The following is a 20,023-nucleotide window of genomic DNA, read 5'->3' on the forward strand; positions in this document are numbered from 1 at the left end:
CCAAGTCAACAGATGCACAGCAGAGGACATGGGGGAGCCATAGTAATGATATGGCAGGGACGTCCTTCACGGGTGTTCAAATCAAATCTAAATCCAAGCTCTAGGTGCATTGTGTTGCCTGCTTCACTTCACTTTGACACAAGACATATCCCACATTCATCCCTTATTTATTTTGTTTACTTTAAATCCCGTCTCCTCCCTAAAGAGAGTATCGCAACAAAGCTTGTTTTTTTTCATAGAAGAAACAATTTGCAATAAACTGGATTTCTCTTTAATGAAAGGAGCAAGGAAATTCAATACAGTATAAATTATAAAAGATTTCAAAGCAGATGGGCAACTCACAGGTTGTCTTTACACGTGATGCGTATGACCATTCTGAAAAATGTTACAAGATTCATGTTGCATTGCTTTCATGTTCTGCTCAACCAGTGGAACAGAAGTCCAACAGGGGCAGCAGAGCGTCTCCTCAGACTTCAAAGCACTGGTCATCGGCTCAATATTCACTGGTCTAATTTACTGGGCCTTGGATTTCACTGTTACTTTGAGTTTTGTGTAGAGATAGCCAAAATTCTGTAAGAGAAAAACACACACATAAGCACATGATCAGTGGGCCTGGTTCATCAAGTGTTGTCTATTTATCTAGCTCATTTGGCATCTGTCCATTGCTAGTATGTGACATACATAGTATAACACACAAGGTAATATGCTTTTTACAATTAATCAATCTAACTAGACAACATGAAAGAGTAAATGAACAAACCTGAATGGCATAGTAAACTATCCCCAAATAAGCTGCAATACAGCCACCCAGGAAGAGATCGAAGGCTGCAGGCTTCACTCTGGTGAAGTAAACAAGCATCAAAGTGTCAAAGTGTCAAAGTGTCATACTCAAATGACCACATACACAAAAAGACCTGTACATAATGAACATAAAACTTTACCTGTACATCATTATTGGTTGATTCATTTGATCAAAAAAGGTAATATCTGGGTCCCTGTAAGGAGAACAATGAATATAGTTAATCTGCTGACTAATGACTTTTGTAGCAATAACCTACAGTGTGATGATTGTGGTCTTTCTTTTTACAGTATAACACACAGGTCCAGTACGGGTGAGTTGGGAGAGTGTGCATATGCATGCCCATTTGTTTGTTTGTTTGTATGTATGCGTCCATGCATACAGCGCACATATACATACTACTATATGAAATACCTTTTGTCCTGTCGGAAGGTGTGCCTGTGGACTTGCAGTAGGTAGCGTCTGAACTCCTGCTCCAGTGAGCTGACCAGCAGGATGTGGCTGGGCTCCTTGTCCAGCAGCTGTGTGGCCCGGGGGACTGAGGTCAGGAAGGACATCAGACTGGACACACGACTGTCCTGGAAGTCCTGCATCAGAGGGTTTATGCGCAGGTTCACACAACAACATTTGGGAAACGTGTCAACACATAAACAACTGTGTTATGTCAATTAATGTTTCTAATGAGTCTGATTCTAATTATGATTCTAGTTGAGTTAAAGACCCAATCTGGGATTTACATCACTATTATTATTACTGGTGGAAAATAATCTCTTAACAACTTTGAGATCCCACTGTAACCCAAAACACAATTTAATTTTGCTCCAATGCAAATCATTTTCACCTTCCAAATACATTCCAAATTAATGGTCGTTGTAACATTAAGAGCTCAGTTCATGGACTTGAAAGATAAAATCTTTAATTGAATCAAATTAACAAGCTACAAGTGGAATGACTGACACTGGACCGGACCTTTGAAGACTAACACAAACACTTTGTAATGCCAATAAGGTAACACCAGAGGTCAGCACTTCTCCTTGCATAATGACCAAAATAATAAGAATCTTACCAATTGGCCCTTGAAGACCTGCAGGTCTTTTGGAGAACCCTTGTGAAAGACAATGAAGATCAGTCATATAATTGCATGCTGAAGATTACATAGATATGATTGATATCGTTAAAGGAAATACAACAAACTATTAAACCACAGTTTCTGAGGTTTTGTATTAATATACTGTATGTGCATGGATGTTTTCATGCATTTAATCACCTTGTCAGAGAGGTTGTACATGTACCGTGCCAGTGATTCTGCTATGATAATGCCATTACGCTTGAGTTTCCTGAAGTCCACTTGTGACCTGTGAGGGGAGATGATATCCACTTAAAATCAGGTACAATCAGGGAACTAAGACAACCCAGGTATATCTTCTCTCTCAAAGTAGACAAAGCCTTTTCTAGTCATAACAGTCACAAACAGAACTCTCCACCCACATGGTGTCCAGCATGGAGCCACGGAGCTCAGCTTTGGGGTCTTCCAAGTGAGACAGAGTGAACCCTGGGATCCTGCGCAGGCCGTAGCGCTCATGCTCCCAGGCCACTGTGGACTCCACAAGATTGATCTTCTTATGGACCATTCCCAGCCTCACCCAAGGAAATCTGGAGGAAGCCACCTACAAACGGAGGGGTTAGCATAAGTGTAAGTGCAAAAGATGCATGAGGGCTGAGATTAGCCTTCTTCATATTTGCACTTATTGGTTGTTACCTCCTCCAGCTGTTGAATGAAAGAGTGCATGGATGTTTCAGGTTTAGGAGGGCGGGACACATGCATGTAAAGCTCATCACCATTGGCCAGAGTATCCAAACACAAAACAAACGCCACATTGTCATGGAGCAGGCTGGACTCTGATTGGGTAGAAAAGGGTTAGCTAGAATTAGTTGAATACATTTGATCTTGATTGTACGTTTTAACCAGACAGTTAATGTTTATTTGCATGTTATATTAGTATATATTTGACACAGCTTAGACATTTAATTTGTTATCACAATTCCAAAACCCATGGACAGAGCAAGTAGCTCTAGATGCTTAGGGCAAAAATAAAACTCACCAGCATGGTCCAGATTCTCTTCAATCCATCTCTTGGTGCCCAGGAAGTTGTATTTGCCTCCTCCGGTTAGGGAGAACATTAAATGATATCTAAAACATCAATGACAAATCTGTATTATTGAACAGCTTTTTTACCCTTTAGGGTCCCATTACTAAAGCATTGTTTACATGATGACATGATAGGACCCATTATTTCAGATAATGGCATAATCAGGCAAATAATGCTTGTTTTGTTTATATTAATATCTATCAATATATACCAGGAAAGAGTGAGGCCTTGTATAGCTCAGTTTAGCATGGTACTAACACAGCATGCTGTCATAGCATTGAATGCATACAGTACATTATTGGCATTAGTGGGTGCTTTAGACAAAAATGTACACCAAATGCCATATGCTTGTAGTGTTAACAGGTCACTGGAACTCACGGTGGCCTGGTGCTTGGGCTACTATAAAGCTTTTGGAAGAGACGTGCCAGCTCCAGCAGGATGGTGACCCCACTGCCATTAGAGTCTGCTCCAGGTGACAACCACTGTGGTACACACAAATATACTGTATATACACAAACGTATCCATGTATACACACCGGTGGGTACACAATAATACAAGTACCACCTGTTTCATAACCTAAGGAAAGAGGAATGGATTCAAAAATTCAATAAGTACCATCTGCTGCACACCACTGACTTACAGTTTAATATGACATCTGTGGATAACATACAATAGTTAAGCAGCAACCAGGGATTTAGGGTTTTGGTGTAGTCTTATACAAATGGATGGGGTAGGGTAAACAGATGGACATTCAGATCCTTCGACGGCTGCCATAGAAATCTCTTGATGTATCTTTATAGCACTGTGAACAATCTACTTCTCACAGTAATTACTGTTGGCTGTTGCATGACTGAAAGGACTCACCGGAGCCAGCCCATAGGAGTCATAGTGGGCCGTGATGACGATGGTGGGCGGATCCTCTCCTGCTCCAGGAAGCACTCCCTGAAAAACCCATCACCAGTTTAAGAAGTGCAACAGTGAGGACCAATTGGGTTTCACGAGACATCATATGACTGAAATGTGAAGAGCCTTCAATCAAGGCTGTTTGGTCATCCTGCGTAGAAAGTCTGGGTTCCACACTCACCTCCAGTGTGACTATTGTGTTGTCGGTGATGGCCTTAATAGGGCTGTTGTTGCTCACTAAGATCTGAAAGGCTGTGGCTGTGACCATACTACGGAGGACTGAAACAAAAAGAACATATATAAACATGCTGCATACTTCTTTTACTGCCATCATCTCAGTTTTCCATCGTCTTCCATCATCTATACCTTCTTCACACTATAAACATGCCCACATGCTCTTGTAACATAACCTTAAATTCAGCTTCTTTAATTTCACCCAGCATACATAGTCCATCCATCCATCAGCCCATCCACATCTCTTCTCCTCTCACCTCGGACGAATATAGAGGAGGTGCGGGTGGCTGCGGCCTGCTTGACCTCTTCATACATGCAGAGGAGCTGCTCGTCCTCAGGCGCCACATACACAGGCATGAGGGTCTCCTTCAGCAAGGCCTCACTCTCACTCACCATGAAGGACTGGGGGAAGAAAAGGATTGTTTCCTACATGTCACTGATTGAATCTAACCCATCTAAATCCAGCCCATCCTGTGTCACTGATTAGGAACCATGTACCATCTTCCTGGCCATCTCCTCATATAACTGCTTCTCTTTCCACTAACAGATACTAGTAGTAAAATCATCATGCAAGGCACAAAAAGTCTAAGTAGAACAGTAGGGAAGATGTTTTATAATATTCCTGCAGCAAGCTATTACCTGATATCCTGCAGCACAAAAATATAATATTCATAAATTGCTTCTTGACTAGTGTCTGGTGGGACAGAAAAGATGCTTTAATTTCTTCCTTGTTGCCTCACAGCATGTCCTGAGGCACAACGATGTTCTACGATTCTGATGACTTGTTACCTGTACGATGTCATGGGGGATAGCAGAGTTGTTTTTGGGCAACAGGATCAGTATGGCAGCTGCGTTTTGTCTCTGGGCCTCAAGGTATTTCTCTATGGTGAAGTCCGGCACCTTCATGATGACACAGCGCCGGGTCAGCACCGGTTCGTCCGCCGAGCGCGCCTCCGCCACCACGATGGCCCCACGGCAACCTCAGCATACAAACAAAGAGGGCAAAGTTCAGCATCTGGACTAGGACTCCAGCAAAGCACTATGTAAGAGTCACTCTAACTTAGCATATAAAGGAACGCAAATGTCAATTCACGCTTCATAACCAAAGTTATTAACTCTGCGCTGACTACAACCCCCCCTCTTCTGCTCTTCTCCTTTCATAGCCTGCTTCACTTAACCTGAGTAGCATTTTGCATGATGCTAATCAGATCACACAGGTCAAGTGAAAACAATCTCATTTGGTCTCATCAGTCAGGTAAAATTGACACAAACTGGAGTGTATCATTTTTATTTTTTGGTCAGGTCACATGGCCATATTAAAACTTCACTATGACTAAAAGGAGTGTGTTTGGCATGTGGTGCCAAACACACTCCTTTTAGTTTACATGTAATATGGTGTAATATGAGTTAACACAGCAACTGCAACCCTTGTGTTGTATCTTTTTCTATCATTAATGCATTTGAAAGGCAACTGTGACAATACCCAGTTGTTCATGTTGATTGATCTATCCCAGGAGGTAGGAATGACATCTGCATTTTTTAATGATGGCACATTTCGCTTTAAAACACCTTGAAAACACCAAATAATTATGTCTGATGAAAATGCAATACTTAAACAATGAGGTGTCATTTTATAATTTGATAAAAATGTTAAATTGTGTCATCATACAGCTTGTGGGACATGGCCTTCTCTTCGGTGAACTTACCATGTTTCTGTTGTGCCAAGTTGTATTGTTGCATCCTGTAGGCAGTGAACTCATAGGAGGATGCAGCTGGCAAGGCGGAGGCACGCAGAGACTGGACACAAAGCAGCAGCAGGACTGCAGCTAAGGCCAATTCTCTCCATAACATGATGCCACGTCCTGCTTGATTCTGTTCTCTTCTCAGTCTATGGAGGAAGGTTGGTGTTAGGGTCTACAAAGCCACACTGCTCACATTTAAGTGTACATACTATATATTGGATATACCATATGTATCTCTTATTTGATTGTTTCAATACTTTGGAACACTGTTTTCAATAAGTAATGTTTATTTAAATAATATATATATATATAAATATAATGTTAAGGTCTCCAAAATGGTATGGATAGAATAGGATAGAATAGGATAGATAGGATGATATAGAGGGTGCCCAAATTCAGATGAATCCTCTTACTGGACTATTTGCCAAATTAGCTAATAATGAAATTAAACTATCTCTCATTTTTTGTGGACCCTTACAGATGTCCTTGTACACTACATTGAGAAAAGGAATGGACCTACTATCATTTCTTGTCACAGATAGTCCCATAGTCATAACCTGGACTAAGAAGACTCCCACAGCCTACAGACACCACCACTGACCTATATTTCCTATCTATAATGTTGAAGTTCAGCAGGTCCCACCAACAGCCTTTTGGGCATGGCAATGTTACTCACCTGTCTCCCGGGCTTCGTGTCTCATGGGCCTTCTCACTACGCGTTCCTGAACTCCCGTGCTACTCCTTGCAACGTGGAAACACAAACTGGCTCCTGGGACTCTAGGCGTCTAGGTAAGCCACCATTCACCATCTGCTCCCAAGGGATCAACTCAAGGCTAATCACCCCCACCCCCCACCCACCATCCCTCTATCTATCCATCCCTCCTCCCCCCTCTCTCTGGCCTGTCCTGCGATGTCACACTCATTCACTTCAGCAGGTAATCACACATCCCCGACTGAGACATTGTGCGAGATGCTGACAATCTGTTTCATACGGGAGCAATTTCTTTCAATTCCTACAGGGACAACACTTTGAACTTTGAACTGTTTGATTGGAGCACTTGAGAACTGACTGAGGCGACTGCAGGGCCAGAGGAAGAGACTATAGACTGAAGTTTTAATATTTTTCCAGGCTTCAGTATTTCTGGTTAAATTAAAAACAACTAGTAGAAGAAGGCTATTTTACACCTCTAAGCAAGTATGTATATATTTAGCTTTTTTCTAAAAAGGAAAGTTGGCAGTCCACTCAGCTTCAGTGTTATTATTCTTTATTTAGACAGTGGGAAAGCAGAGAGGGAGACAGAGTAGGAGAGACACAGGAGAGAAAGCTCTGGTGTGATTTCATCATAGGCCGGTGGAGGAACACATGAGGCTCCAGAGGCAGCAGACGTAACCACTCAACCATGTGTGAGCATGCAAAATATCATTTCAAATATAAAAAGACTATTTTATTACACCAAGCAAAAAAAAGTTCAATTTGAATTCAAATCATAGAAGCACGTGACAATTGCAAACTTCAGATATCTGATATTTATTTTTTGATATGTTACACTACACAGAACATTAACACTGTTAAATTCTAAATGGAACCAGTTCACATTGTCTTAACAATCATAATAATAAGCATCTGACAAATAAAAAGCATCTCTTTGTCTATGTTAAAATGTATTATTTCCCATACTTAAAAATAAATTAAAACATACAACTGCCGATAAATATCTTCTGTTACAATGCATTACTTAAGGCAGAATCTACTTTAGTAAACTTAGGCGAGTGAAGCTACATCCCAAATGACACCATATTGGCTGAAAGTAGTGCACTCAAATGACAAAGACTGTGACAACGCATGTGTGTGAATCTATTAGAATGATGTTTAGGATAGAGAAAATGCAGGACCATCGTCAATCAAAGTCACAGTCAATCCCACAATGTCAAAGTTTACTGTATGCACCTACTGGTCCAAGGTCTGGTCTTGGGCACTTCACCTTACATGAGCTATTGTCTAGTATTGTCTTTTTTCTAATGAATGCAATTCTTTTCATTATTCACACAAGCACAGTTGGCACCTAATTTGCAAAAAAATAAAAATTAAATTATATTTCATAAATGCGAGTGTACTTTTTTTTTTAAAACTCATGAATGCTGTTTCCTGTAGAAAGAAACATTGAGGCTACATCAGTCAGGTGATGAGAAAAAGGAGAGTAAAACAACAATTAAGCTACACTCTCACAGATTTATAGGTTTATCTGGATGGTTGTGTGCCATTAAACGAATACTGATGAGACTCATCCAAGCAATGTTTGAAATCTACAGGAAAAAAAGAAAAAAAGAACTAACATTTTGTTTTCCTGTTCCATGTGGGTCTTAAGTTCAGACATCACCCTGTCGGGGTTTACTTCACAATAATGACCCGCTCGCTGTACATTATCCCTTACTTAATCTCTGGGTGCAATAAAGTTCACTCATTCATTCGTTTGACCAGGGTCAACACATCTATCTTTCCGTCTTGACCACACACAGTATTTCCAGATTTGACACCTATCCAAATGAGAAAACCTGTTTATATAAATAAAAGCCTCAAAGGGGAGTAGTCCTGCACATTTTGGTTTGGCGACAAGATGACATGTTTCAAGTTTGTCCTTTCGATGTATCGTATGAACAATATGTATTCTTGTTTGTTTTGCTTTATATTTCAGCTGATAGCACTGGCTATGCTTTTCAGATAAAAAAAAAACAAAAACCCATAAATCCTCCAAGTTTGAAGTGTTGCGACAAAATCAGCAGGACATCAGTTTTTAAAGACTATGGTCTGGTTTCCCATAAACACTCTGACACTAATAAGATCATCAGCATTCCAGCTGCCCCTGTGTATATGAGTAAACAGAATATTCTGAATATTACCATGGGAAAAGAACTTAAACCACAAAGACAACGGTAAACAGGATTGAGTGTACACATGCCTTAGTACTGTAGTAAATGTCACTATATCCCAGGTATCTTATTCAGGCTTTCCATGATCAGGTAAAGTGGAAATGCAGTTTGCACGTGCCAAGTTAAAATGAGTATGATCAGGATAATGGTACACATCATTAAGTGCTTTGTTTCAGATTATATTCACACATAAATGAGTATTGCCATCTATTAGAAAATAGTTGATATCCTTAGAGCTCTAGTCTAGAGATGTCCTTAGAGTGATGTAAACATTGAAAATAAACAGTATGCACCCCATACTTCTAAACAGCAAGGACTATTTCCCTTTCAACATCATTGAAAATATCCATTTGAATAATGCATTGACAATACAGAGCGTATCTGAGTCAGGTGCTACATATACGGTTCTCATTCCCCAAATAAAAACTGTGTATAGAAATCTGATAAATTGGTTATACTGGAACTCAGGGAGAATGTGTGCAAATAAACTTAAAACTTAAAAATACACAAATACACTTAAAAGAAAAATGTAAAGAATGGAAACAATGTGATACTTTCATTTCTACGCAACAAAAGGGTAGTGTCCTTTCTACAAGAACCTCATTTCATTCCCTGCCAGGCAATATGGAATCACTTTTGAGCACCAGGTGTCACACTCTTCAGGACTCACACCATGTACGCCTGATCAGTCAAAATGACACAACTTTCTATCAAAAGGTATCAGCATTACATATTTTTGCCCATTCATGAATTAATTCTTGCATGTGCCATATTTTATAACCACATTCACTGGTGGTGATGGCCTTTTTAGACCCTCTGAAACAACCACTGCATGTCAGGGCTACATGGACAAACAGAAAGGAAGGATGCACTAACTCATGAGCTGTTCTGCCATTATTTCTAAATAGCATTGTGTTTCTCTATATCTTCTGATATTACAGTACAGTAGGTGAAGCTATATATTACTAACATGAAGTTTTTGAAAATGCACCTCATGTAATGACTCTACTTGGCACTAAAATGTGATTAGGGGTCAATAAAGACTGATAAATAATATGTACGGGCTGGTCACACTGTAACAAGCAACATGCAGAACTATTTGTTTCAGTTTAATATTAAATAGTTGTTGCAACTGACTGGAAATAATTAAGTACTACACCCCCAGGGTAACAGCTGTTCAAACAAATTTAGTATCTGGAATCATTAGTGTTGTGAGCATTAGTGCTTTTTCAATAGCTTGATGGTTTAGTACTACTTTCCTGGACATAACACATACACACACACACATCATTTTCATGTTTACATGTGTACATACACAGGAAGACAAAGCAGACTGATTGGAAAAAAAAAAAGAGGGAAGGAAAAAAAAAGACCCAAAGGCCACTGCAAATCCACTCGGACTCCAAGCCTTCCTTTTCATTAAATTTGACCATCAATGACACAGCATCAGAGGAAGTAGATTCCATGGTTGGTGCACTGACACATTATGTTGATGACCTTCACAGGTGTTTGGTAGATTCTGAGCTCTCTTCATTACATTTCATCCACAACAGGGTACATTCCTTGATGGTCCTTGTATACCAGAACATCCATGATGATGAGATGGAAGTCAAACGAAGGGGAAGAAAAAGTTATTTTTCCATGTTTTCCTTTGGGGGAAGTGTCTGTCATTAGACAGAGTCCCCTCTGAATTCACAATGCAGAAGTAAGATGCACAGATCCTACCATAGGAGGAACGTGCATAGAGAGATACTGTACATATTGACTCTTTTCTCAAGACTTGACCTATTTCCATCTCTTTTTTTTAACTTCGATAAACCCTTTTTTTTCCTTTGTGCCACTGCCACTCAATAGTTTTTCAAAGTGACTCCTCTTTGCCGCCACTCTTGTGGGACGTTGGCCTCAGTGCAAGGGGCAGGTGGGAGATTCTAGCCGGGTGGTGCTACTGGATTTGACAGGCTGTGGAGGGAGCAGCCTGGCAGCACATGCAGGTGGGGTTGACCGCTTTAGGGGGGATGAGATCCAGGTCTTCGTCATCTGGGATCTCATCTAGCCGGTACCCATCCTTCAGGAGCTGGATGTTCAAGTCCTGGTTGATCTGCTGTAGGAGCAAAAGACAGGAGATATCAGCTGGGCTTCAGGACAGTTTGGTCTCATGCTAATGCTAGGAATAATATCGTTAGTGCAAGTATTTACTATGCGGATTCAAAAATGCTGTTTATAGAGGTTCAAGAACATATTGATCCAAATAATACAGTAAATACAACAATACAATATACAGTACAATCAGGGCTTTAACGTTGTTGGTAATGGGGTGAGTTCCACAATGAGGCAAAAAAACATTAAAAACAAAAAAGGATTTACTCTACTCCAAGGGAAACACATGAGCAGGAATCAATCTAGTTGGAGCATTATTGATGAGAACTAGTGCTAGGAATACATCATCAGAGATGACTCAATGTCTAATACTGTATGAATGCTTGGCAGAGCAGAATCATTTTTTTCAATGGGTGCACATATACCTGGTGTGAGTATGGGACTGGGTGATGGTGGTGATGTTGATGGTTTCACCGAGTGACACTGTTTACAGGGTGACATTATAAACTATAGTGTGTGTATAGATACCTGGTCCCTCAGACATCTCACCTCGGCTGAGGAGTATCCTGATGAGGAGTATCTGGACATGTCAAAGTCATCATCACTGGAACAGAGAAGATATTAGCAGTTAGGCACAAGTGAGTTAAATTACCAGTTAACAGTTGTATCACATTTCTGTGAATCATCAGAGAAGGTAATTAGGAAACATAAAGTGTTGACATTTCCAAGGGATTGATTTAGCATTTTAACCAGCAGAGACAATCTGGAACAGCCTATTGATTGATACAGAAATGACTGGCCTTATTAATGAGGCTGAACGAACAGACGTAACACACACAGCCGCAGGAGAACATACTCAACACTAACAGCCAATTTGTAGAAAAGCCTATCTGAGGAATAGTAATGTCATGCTAATGCCACTAATGGGTTCTTTGGACTATTCCTGGCATGCCTTCTGTACCTAAACTAATAATCTGCCCGTTAACACAGTGCGAATAGAACAGGGAGGTATTGTGCGAAGGGTGTGCACATGAATCAAAAATGTGGACAACAAACAAATGTGTGTTCTGTGTGGCCATGAGTCAGAAAGCGTGCCAGAGAGAGTATATGATGTAATACGTGACGTAATGCTGGTTGGCTTCCAGTGGGCTGATTTCACATGAGAGAGTTCCCCCATGTGGTCGCACACAGAGGGCCGGGCACACGGGGCGGGACTCATCTGTGTCAAAGACAGACATGCTGGTGCGGGGCGGAAGCAAGGGCACTCTGATCTGCTTTTCCCTGTCCAAATCCTCCTCACCCCGCTATCCTCTAATCCTGTGCCCCGGGAGAGGCTTTGCCCGTTTTTAGGATCCCTTCTGCCGAGAAAACTCTTAAGTTGCACTATGGATTATTGTACCACACTGACAAGAGTGAGACCGACAAAACCACTACAAGCGAGCCAATTTGTCCTTTTCTATATTAGGTCAGTCCTTCTGTTTCTGGAGAGGATTTTTTTTTGTTCTGTGAAACTGGCAAAACTTACTAAATGCTTCTAATTATGTCAGCTCATCTTTTAATGTTGTTGAAACATGCAAGGTCGATGTGAAGAAACTGCTTACCTATCAGTGTCCAGGGCTACCAAGGGCTTCTCGTCTGGGCTCTGGTCTAAAGAGGAGTAACCTTTGTTTGGCACCACCAACCTGGAACAGGGTACAGAGAACAGATTAGATTAGAAATAGTACAAAGCAAAATTTGGATCAACAGTCAGAACTCAGCAAATGTCTTATATTTTCACAAAGTAGAACGATGCATTCTTAATGAACCCCCCAGAAAAAAAAACAGCTTCAGATATTTCTTCCTTCAAATCATGTAAGCAGTGTGATAGATCAGGGTAAGACAGCTACACACAAAAGGGGATAAGTGTCCTGAATGAGATTTCTCAGCTCCATTCGGGGGTATGGCACTCTCCTAGCACACCACTAAGAGAGAGAAATTGGGACTAATCTGTAGCCTTCAGACCGCAGATAATCTTCTGGCCTCCGCGGCTCGGGGTTCAGACCTGTCAGAAAACGCCTTTCTCATATTTCCACCAACCCACCAGAGACTGGGATTAGACAGATGAGCCGGTCCTCAATAGTGTGGGTTCTAGAGGGTTTGGGCCCAACGCTTTGACTCTTTTATCATCATTCACACTCAGACAACACAGCAAATTCCCCTTCTCTAAGAGGCCTTGTTGTTTCGCTGCTTGTGTTTGGTTGTAACATTAGGAAGTCTGATGGCGTCCCCAGAAGGTTGGCAGCAAATTAAGGCTTGAATGCCTGGCCATGCTGTCATCGGGTTTTGCATTTGAGTTGGTTGCAGTATTTTGTATTGAATAGATAGGAAGACAGATCCAAAAATACACCGCTTAGAAATGCTAAATAATGCAAAGTATAACATTTGTAGTTGAGCTGGTAAACATGACATAGACACAAATAGCCTGGTGAAGCTGTTACCTTGTCCTGGCATTCTTCTTGGGCTGTTGATTGACAGGACTTCCCACAGTGCCGTTCTTCACTGATCCCTTCCTGGCAAGATCCCTCTGTTTCTCTGGGCAACCACAGGATATGAGGTCATCAGTTTATACGCTAATAAGGCTCAACTCATTGACAACCTGCTAGATTTATATACTTTTTTTTTTTTGAAATCAGTAACAAAAGAGCCAATTAAAAAGTATTAGACTTTTGTTTAGCCTTCCAAAAATCTTCTATGCAATTATTGTACTGTATATAGCCTAAGCCTAAGACTAGATGCAATGTAGCCAGTGCAGGCAGTTTTCAGGTTTAAGTTTGGACATGACTTTAATATGACTTCTACCCTGCATGCTGTCAGTGGCCTGTACTGTGTGTAATTTCTCCACAGTCTGCTGACTAATCAAGCTGCCAAGCTACTGGTGAGTGCTGGAGATTCTGAGCCTCATTAGCATAAGCATGGCACTCAAACAGCCAGACAATCATCAGCATGCACATGAATCCAGCCGTAGGCATCACTGCATTACTCAATCAAGACCACACCAGGGTGGAGTAGAGAGTGGAAAGAGGAAAGACACAAGGCAGAGGGGAGAACTCGTCCATTTCTCTTCCTTCCTCATTGGCCTGCAGACACCATGACTAACTCCAGTCTGTCACCTCTGGATGTTTCAACCTAAAAAGGTCATGACAGACAGGGCTTGGGCTCATAATAAACCGGAAAACCGCTCACTATGGGTTGATGCAGCATACAGCAAGTCAGTCTGCATGAACACATTGGTGCATGGATGAATGTCATGTGAATATTTCTATACTCATGCAAAATAGTGTGCATGTTTTGGAGGATGGAACCATTTGTGTTTTTGAAATGATGACTGCCGAGTTTCAGGAAGCAATATTTTTCCACAACAGCTTTTTGGAACAAAATCCTTTAAATAGAAATAGGACTGAGGGAATTCTGAGTGTGACATAGACCTTCACACTGTTGCAGCAGTACAATAATAGCAACAGCAAGTAGAGATAAGTTGTTATACTGTGATAGATAATTTCACTGACATACACTACTCCTGATCTGGTTTCGAAGGGAATTTCTTGTACCCATTTTGACACTGCATTATGGGGTTTAAAAGGACATGTACAAACTTGCATACTGTGCCCACACCAGGCATGCAGCGACAAATTTCAATCATGTTAATGCTTTCCATTCTAAGATGGTAACATAAGCTATTGCTTAGTCGTCATACGTCAATACTGGAGTTTGAAGCTGTCATATATTGATTTGTAGAGTGTTGGGTGTGGTACCTATTTGAACTTGCAGTGGTGAAGGCTTGTAGTTCATGGCCACAGTCTCTCCTTCTCTAGTGTCAGAGTCTGCCTCTGAGTTGGAGGATGCTGCTGGGTCCTAGAACAAGAAACACACACGTTAAAGGGCAAGTTAGCTTATTATGACTATACTAGTAAACCTACGCTATATGATAGCAAATCTTAATCTCAATCCATAAAACATATGAGGTATATAACTATAAGAGGTTCAACACAGCGTTGCCCAGGACACAATCAGCTCAGTGCTGACAGTGGCATTTTGATTTATTTTTCACTATTTAGGCTAACCCACAATGTTACATGAAAACCCACATAACCCAGATAAACAGCTCTTTTTAGGGCCTGCTTGCCTCCCATACCCTGGCAAGATTGCCTTAGCCTATACACTGCTAGCTGCCAGGTTTGTAGCCTCAAAAGGCCTGAGTGTTCTGCCTATGCTGCTGGCTCTGTCTCTTCTTATGCGTGAGCAGTGACGGCATGGGGAGGAGGTCGTGGGAGAACAGAGGGGGTTCCTGTTGGAGCCACGGTTTCCCCAGATTGAGCGAGGGGAGCAGGGCCGTGCTGGGCCCAGGGCTTGGCCTGCTCCACTGACAGAGCTCTACATTATGTTCATCCCACAGACCTGCCCTTGTTGCACTCTGAGGGACTCCGCAGGCCACATTGGGGAAGGCTACCGGGCGGTGGCTTACAATAACCCTGCATTCTCCCCAGGGAATTAGCTGCTACAATTTTAAAGGATCCTCCAAGCAATTAAGCCACTGGAGCTGAAAGTTGGAACCTACACATAAAGTTTACTGTCCATCTAATTATGCTCAAACTAGGCTGCCGTATGCTGAAATATAGTATGCTCCTGCACTGTGCAAAACCTTTTTCTAGTAATATGTAATGAAATCTATAGTCAAAGGTTGGCTGCCTAAAAAAACAAATAATAGGCCTACGCCTTTTCATAATTAATAACACTTCATGAACACTAAATGAAAACTAAAGGGTCTTTGAAGATTGCTTTATGGGATTACAAAATAGATAGGCCTAGACGCAGATATAAGTCTGAATAGATTTCATCAAAACATTTTCATGGTATTATTGTGGAATACTAAAGGAATTTAGGCCAATTCAATGAGACCAATAGAGCTTATCCAATCTCACAGGGCCTGATGAAATATTCATGAGTGTCTAGCAAGGACAGTGAGAAGCTTATTTTGCACATTGATTTTCATGTAACACATTTAAAGACAAGCTGCCAAAAACACAGTCTTGCAAAACAGTATGGCAGTGTGTAATGTCTGGCTTATGCATAGGCAAACTTCAAAGTAGAGAGCTACATATTATTGTCAGTCAGAGCAAAGGCTAATATCTCTTAATGACATTCTAAGCGGCAAACCATAGCGATCCATCTCTGAGTGAAAGAACCACCCCCCTTCCTATTCCCCCACTTCTCTCTAAGAACTAGTGATAAATAACAGACTTGGCTTTTTACCGCAGTCCAATACAAACCAATACCCCTTCTACCATGCATACAATAGCTTAATCTGGTGATGAAGCATTATTCATTTAGCTGCTATAATTAATGAGAGCTGGCAACAATAAAATACAGCGCACAGACTAGTAGGAGCTGGGAAAGCACAGCACACGTATGAGGTATTCCCACCATAACAGGCACAGACATGAGCTCTTTCAGTTCTGTGACAGGCCCCTTCCCTTGGATCATTAGGCTTACCCAGCAGCATCATTTTTCTCATTCATGTTTTTCACACTTCCCATCCACCACAGAAAGATACTGTATTAAAATAAGGTAAGCTCAGTCTGTAAAACAAATCCCTTTGAAATTTTTAGCAGAGCCGGCAGTGAATGATGAAGGGGATTCAGCATGAGGCTGGTGATGACAGAACTCCCCGACACTTTTGAACATAGGGTAACACATTTACTGACAACAGGTAGCAGGTAGCCCACAATAAACCAGATAATAGTAGACTCTGTTGTTCTTAAAATAGAACAGTTTAGCCTATATCAGTACTAAAATGTTGCCTATGCTATGGTACAATGCTACTGAAATTCTAAAAACCTGAAAAAAGAGCTAGTCCATATACAGTAGGTCTATATTATGTTAAATTGCTTCAATATGCTACACATAGGGCTGGGCAATAATTCAATATTATCATTTATCGTCTTTCAGTGGAATCATATCGTGATGATATGGTGATTTGGGGATATCGTAACACACAATTCTGCTGTCTAAACTGATGATACCAAGCAAATTGTATTTAAAAACTCTGACAAAATGAGGTGTGGTAGGAATATTATTTGAAAATTTCAGTTTTGTTTGACATCACACCTAAAATGACCATTTGGTTCAATTTGATTATTTAACATGTGATTTTGCATATATATATATATATATATATACATATATATATATATATATATATACATATATATATATATTTATGTATATATCAATATGGAAAAAAATCATCATGATTATCGTGATATTGATTTCAACCAAATCGCCCAGCCCTAGCTACACAGTCAGACAACCCTGATTCACATTTGAATTTCTCACTTAAACAGATGTAGCTCAAGTCACTGCATTTCATTCATTCACAATAAATGCTCAGTAGTTGATGTAGGCTAGGTCTACTGAATGAGGCTAGCAATGCCAACATATAGTCAGCTGGCCTGCCCATTCAAAACATACAGCATGCTGCACTGTAAGGCCATGTGTTGACGTTTAGAACCAAATGATTTAGGCTTGACCCATGACACCTGGGGTGACATGTTGGTTTTTATGTATTAAAAGGTAATACATGGCCTCTACAAGATCAGCCCTGACCTCAACGAACATGCATGTATGTATGTACACACACACACTCACACACAGATTAATGAAGTGACCTCTCAGTGTATCCGTTTCATCAGCCTGCTCTCCTGTTGGAGGCTGTTTTACTGCCTCTGATGATGAAGAGCCACAAGGCTGCTGACACAGCACAGACACCAGGCGATTGGTGGGATTATCCATCACGGCCTCCTGCTGGCCAATAGCAGTGAAGACTGATAGATCAGCTGATCATCAGAAAGGTGGTGCGCTATCCTTATGGATGACAGTGGTAACAGGGCTAAATTACAATCTCTATGTGTTGCAAGGCAATCTGTCATACTGAGACTTGGGCTACTGCAATCAGTCTCAGGTCAGGGATACTTTGTAAAAGGATAGTTATTGGGATATCACTTTTGATTCTCAAACTCATTTCAATTTAGGTTGAATGAAAAATGACTTACAGATTCAGGTAGGGCCACTGTTTATCAAACACATAGCTATGGAAAAAAGCATGATGACATCACACATAAGGTCTAAATATAAGATCAGTGTTGCAATAATTTTACCATTGTCTTCAGAGTGAAAGGACAGCTCTTTCACTGATTTCAAAGCCTTCCTTAGGAGATCGAAATTACATACATTTATAGCCCACCTGATTGTAGCGTACCACAATTTCTAGCTTGAAGCATCTTTCTTTCATAATTGACACAACAACTCATAAAATTCTGTACAAAGCCGTTTTATTCCAGTGAAATTGATTTTGGACTAGGAGGCAGGTGCCAAGTTGATTCATGCGGTTTAGGAATCACAATGAAGTTATTAGCATTAAAATGCAGAGCCATGTGCTCCAGCCCAACTGTGATCCTGACAGTGTCAGATATGGTAGAAATGGGAAGTGAGAGACTGGTTCATAGGTTGGAATTGCAAAAGAGGTCAAATTGAAGGGGTCCACATTGTTGTTTGTTTGAGGAGAGGCTAATAGCATAAGGAGGGAAAAACAGAATAGTTTACGCTTTCAAAGGAGTTTACGGCATAAGATGACCATTCACACAGAGTAGTAGCCACTCTCTTTTCAAAGGCAAATATCTCTGATTGGACTCAACGCCAAAGAGATCTCACTGGAATCAAACATGAGAGAGCAGACTGATCAAATCTTAATAGGGATAGGCTATTGCTGCTGCATAATAAAGCAGGCTTTCTGTGCTGGAGAAAGTATGTTCTGCTATGATTTCCGCTAGAGAGAGCCTCGGGGGTAATAGGCTAGGCAAGCATGGACATGGTGATGAACGCTAGAACCTGGAGCTCTGCTTTTGCCTAACCCCCTACGGCAAACACTTTAAAAGGGACAGCTGTTTGAGAGAGCCTCGTTTGAAGTGTGGAGAATCGGGCCTGCATATCAGAATTATCTACTGGGTCGTGATGGTAATAATAGGCTGTAGCACTCGAATGGAAGGCTCAGCTCAATGTGAAATGTAGGGAATAAGAGCAGTGGATCAGTCAGGCAGAGTGAATTGAGAGGTGATCATGTGCAGGGTGCTGGTTCAGCCTATACCCTAATGGCATTCAAACACAGACCTACTATGCCCTTGTGCCATGATCCTCCTGGGGAATGAAACAAGGAAAACATTACAATAACATCCGTGACTGGCTGATGCTCCAGTACGTATCTCTTCTAATTTCACTGGCAGGTTGGGGACATCATAAGTCGTTTCTCTCCAGACTGAGTCACTGAACCTGCTCATCGATCCTCTCATAACGGGCCTGCTCTGGCCAGCCATACGGATAGCAGTCTGCAGTAATGGCTGGGACAGAGAAGCCCTGTTCACACGATCGTTTGGGATCTGTGCGCAACTAATAGAGCCACCCCGTCCCAGTCCAAATAACACGTCACCAAAATGACGAAATGTAAAAGCAGTAGCCTACGCCAGATATTGATACAAACAAACGCAGATTGACGTAGAATACGATACCATCATGACTTGAGTCTAGTGCGCAGTTTACTGTCACTATATGGGATGAAGGCTTAATTTCCCTGCGTTTATTCTAGGGGGAGAAGCAGGCTTGTAGCCGCTGTCCCTCTATCTGTACATCACCAATCTGTACATTCACCCCAGCGATCCAGTTTGTGCCAAAACAGTGAATCGCCTATTCGGTTTGCTCTCACACGTTGCCGATTGGGTGACGAAGCTGTCACGATAAACCACGTAGACGATTCAAAATGTTACAATTTGCGTTCCAATCTGAGAATGATTTGCATAAAGATGTGTTTTCGTCTTTCTTCTTACCAGAGGCTGTGTCTCTCCGTTGACTGGAGGTACTTGGAACCTGTCGATTTCCTCCATCATTTTGGCAAAGCGTTACTGATACGACGCAACAGTTTTGATAAACAGTGCCTTTTGTCTAACTATTCCGGGTTATACTGAGCTGTCAAGATCCTTCGTTATTTCGCATTATAGCAGTTTGTTTTCCTCCAGTCTGGCAGAGGTGACTCGACAGCAAAACAGCAGTACCGCCCCACTTCCGGGTCTGTAGAATATTCATG

The 20,023-nt window shown here is 41.3% G+C and overlaps 2 protein-coding genes across 2 annotated transcripts; both read right to left on the bottom strand.

Moving 5' to 3' along the window:
- Positions 1–482: 482 nt before the first annotated feature.
- LOC139926968 (BOS complex subunit NCLN) lies at positions 483–5,938 on the bottom strand. Its single transcript, XM_071918896.2, has 15 exons — positions 5,794–5,938; positions 4,877–5,067; positions 4,345–4,489; positions 4,035–4,132; positions 3,815–3,892; positions 3,328–3,431; positions 2,902–2,990; positions 2,559–2,698; positions 2,288–2,466; positions 2,067–2,154; positions 1,866–1,904; positions 1,214–1,386; positions 942–995; positions 761–839; positions 483–570 (listed from the first exon to the last, which is right to left on the bottom strand). The coding sequence occupies exons 1-15, from the start codon at positions 5,936–5,938 to the stop codon at positions 514–516; spliced, it is 1,659 nt and encodes a 552-aa protein (XP_071774997.2). The 3' UTR covers positions 483–513.
- Positions 5,939–8,687: 2,749 nt separating this feature from the next.
- Positions 8,688–19,949, bottom strand: fam219aa (family with sequence similarity 219 member Aa). The gene is made up of 6 exons (XM_071918877.2): positions 19,767–19,949; positions 14,646–14,745; positions 13,332–13,425; positions 12,456–12,536; positions 11,404–11,458; positions 8,688–10,858 (listed from the first exon to the last, which is right to left on the bottom strand). The coding sequence occupies exons 1-6, from the start codon at positions 19,824–19,826 to the stop codon at positions 10,700–10,702; spliced, it is 549 nt and encodes a 182-aa protein (XP_071774978.1). The 5' UTR covers positions 19,827–19,949; the 3' UTR covers positions 8,688–10,699.
- Positions 19,950–20,023: the final 74 nt, after the last annotated feature.

The sequence above is a fragment of the Centroberyx gerrardi genome, chromosome 5, assembly GCF_048128805.1.
Source record: "Centroberyx gerrardi isolate f3 chromosome 5, fCenGer3.hap1.cur.20231027, whole genome shotgun sequence".
In the NCBI taxonomy this organism is placed as follows: Eukaryota; Metazoa; Chordata; class Actinopteri; order Beryciformes; family Berycidae; genus Centroberyx; species Centroberyx gerrardi.

Coding starts and splice junctions, on each gene's coding strand:
- LOC139926968 (XM_071918896.2), bottom strand. CDS start 5,938: ATGTTATGGAGAGAATTGGCCTTAGCTGCAGTCCTGCTGCTGCTTTGT. Junction 840..941: donor CAACCAATAATGATGTACAG/GTAAAGTTTTAT, acceptor TTACTTCACCAG/AGTGAAGCCTGCAGCCTTCG. Junction 571..760: donor TAGTTTACTATGCCATTCAG/GTTTGTTCATTT, acceptor TTTCTCTTACAG/AATTTTGGCTATCTCTACAC.
- fam219aa (XM_071918877.2), bottom strand. CDS start 19,826: ATGATGGAGGAAATCGACAGGTTCCAAGTACCTCCAGTCAACGGAGAG. Junction 14,746..19,766: donor ACGGAGAGACACAGCCTCTG/GTAAGAAGAAAG, acceptor TTCTTGTTCTAG/GACCCAGCAGCATCCTCCAA. Junction 12,537..13,331: donor AAGAAGAATGCCAGGACAAG/GTAACAGCTTCA, acceptor ACCCTGTTCCAG/GTTGGTGGTGCCAAACAAAG.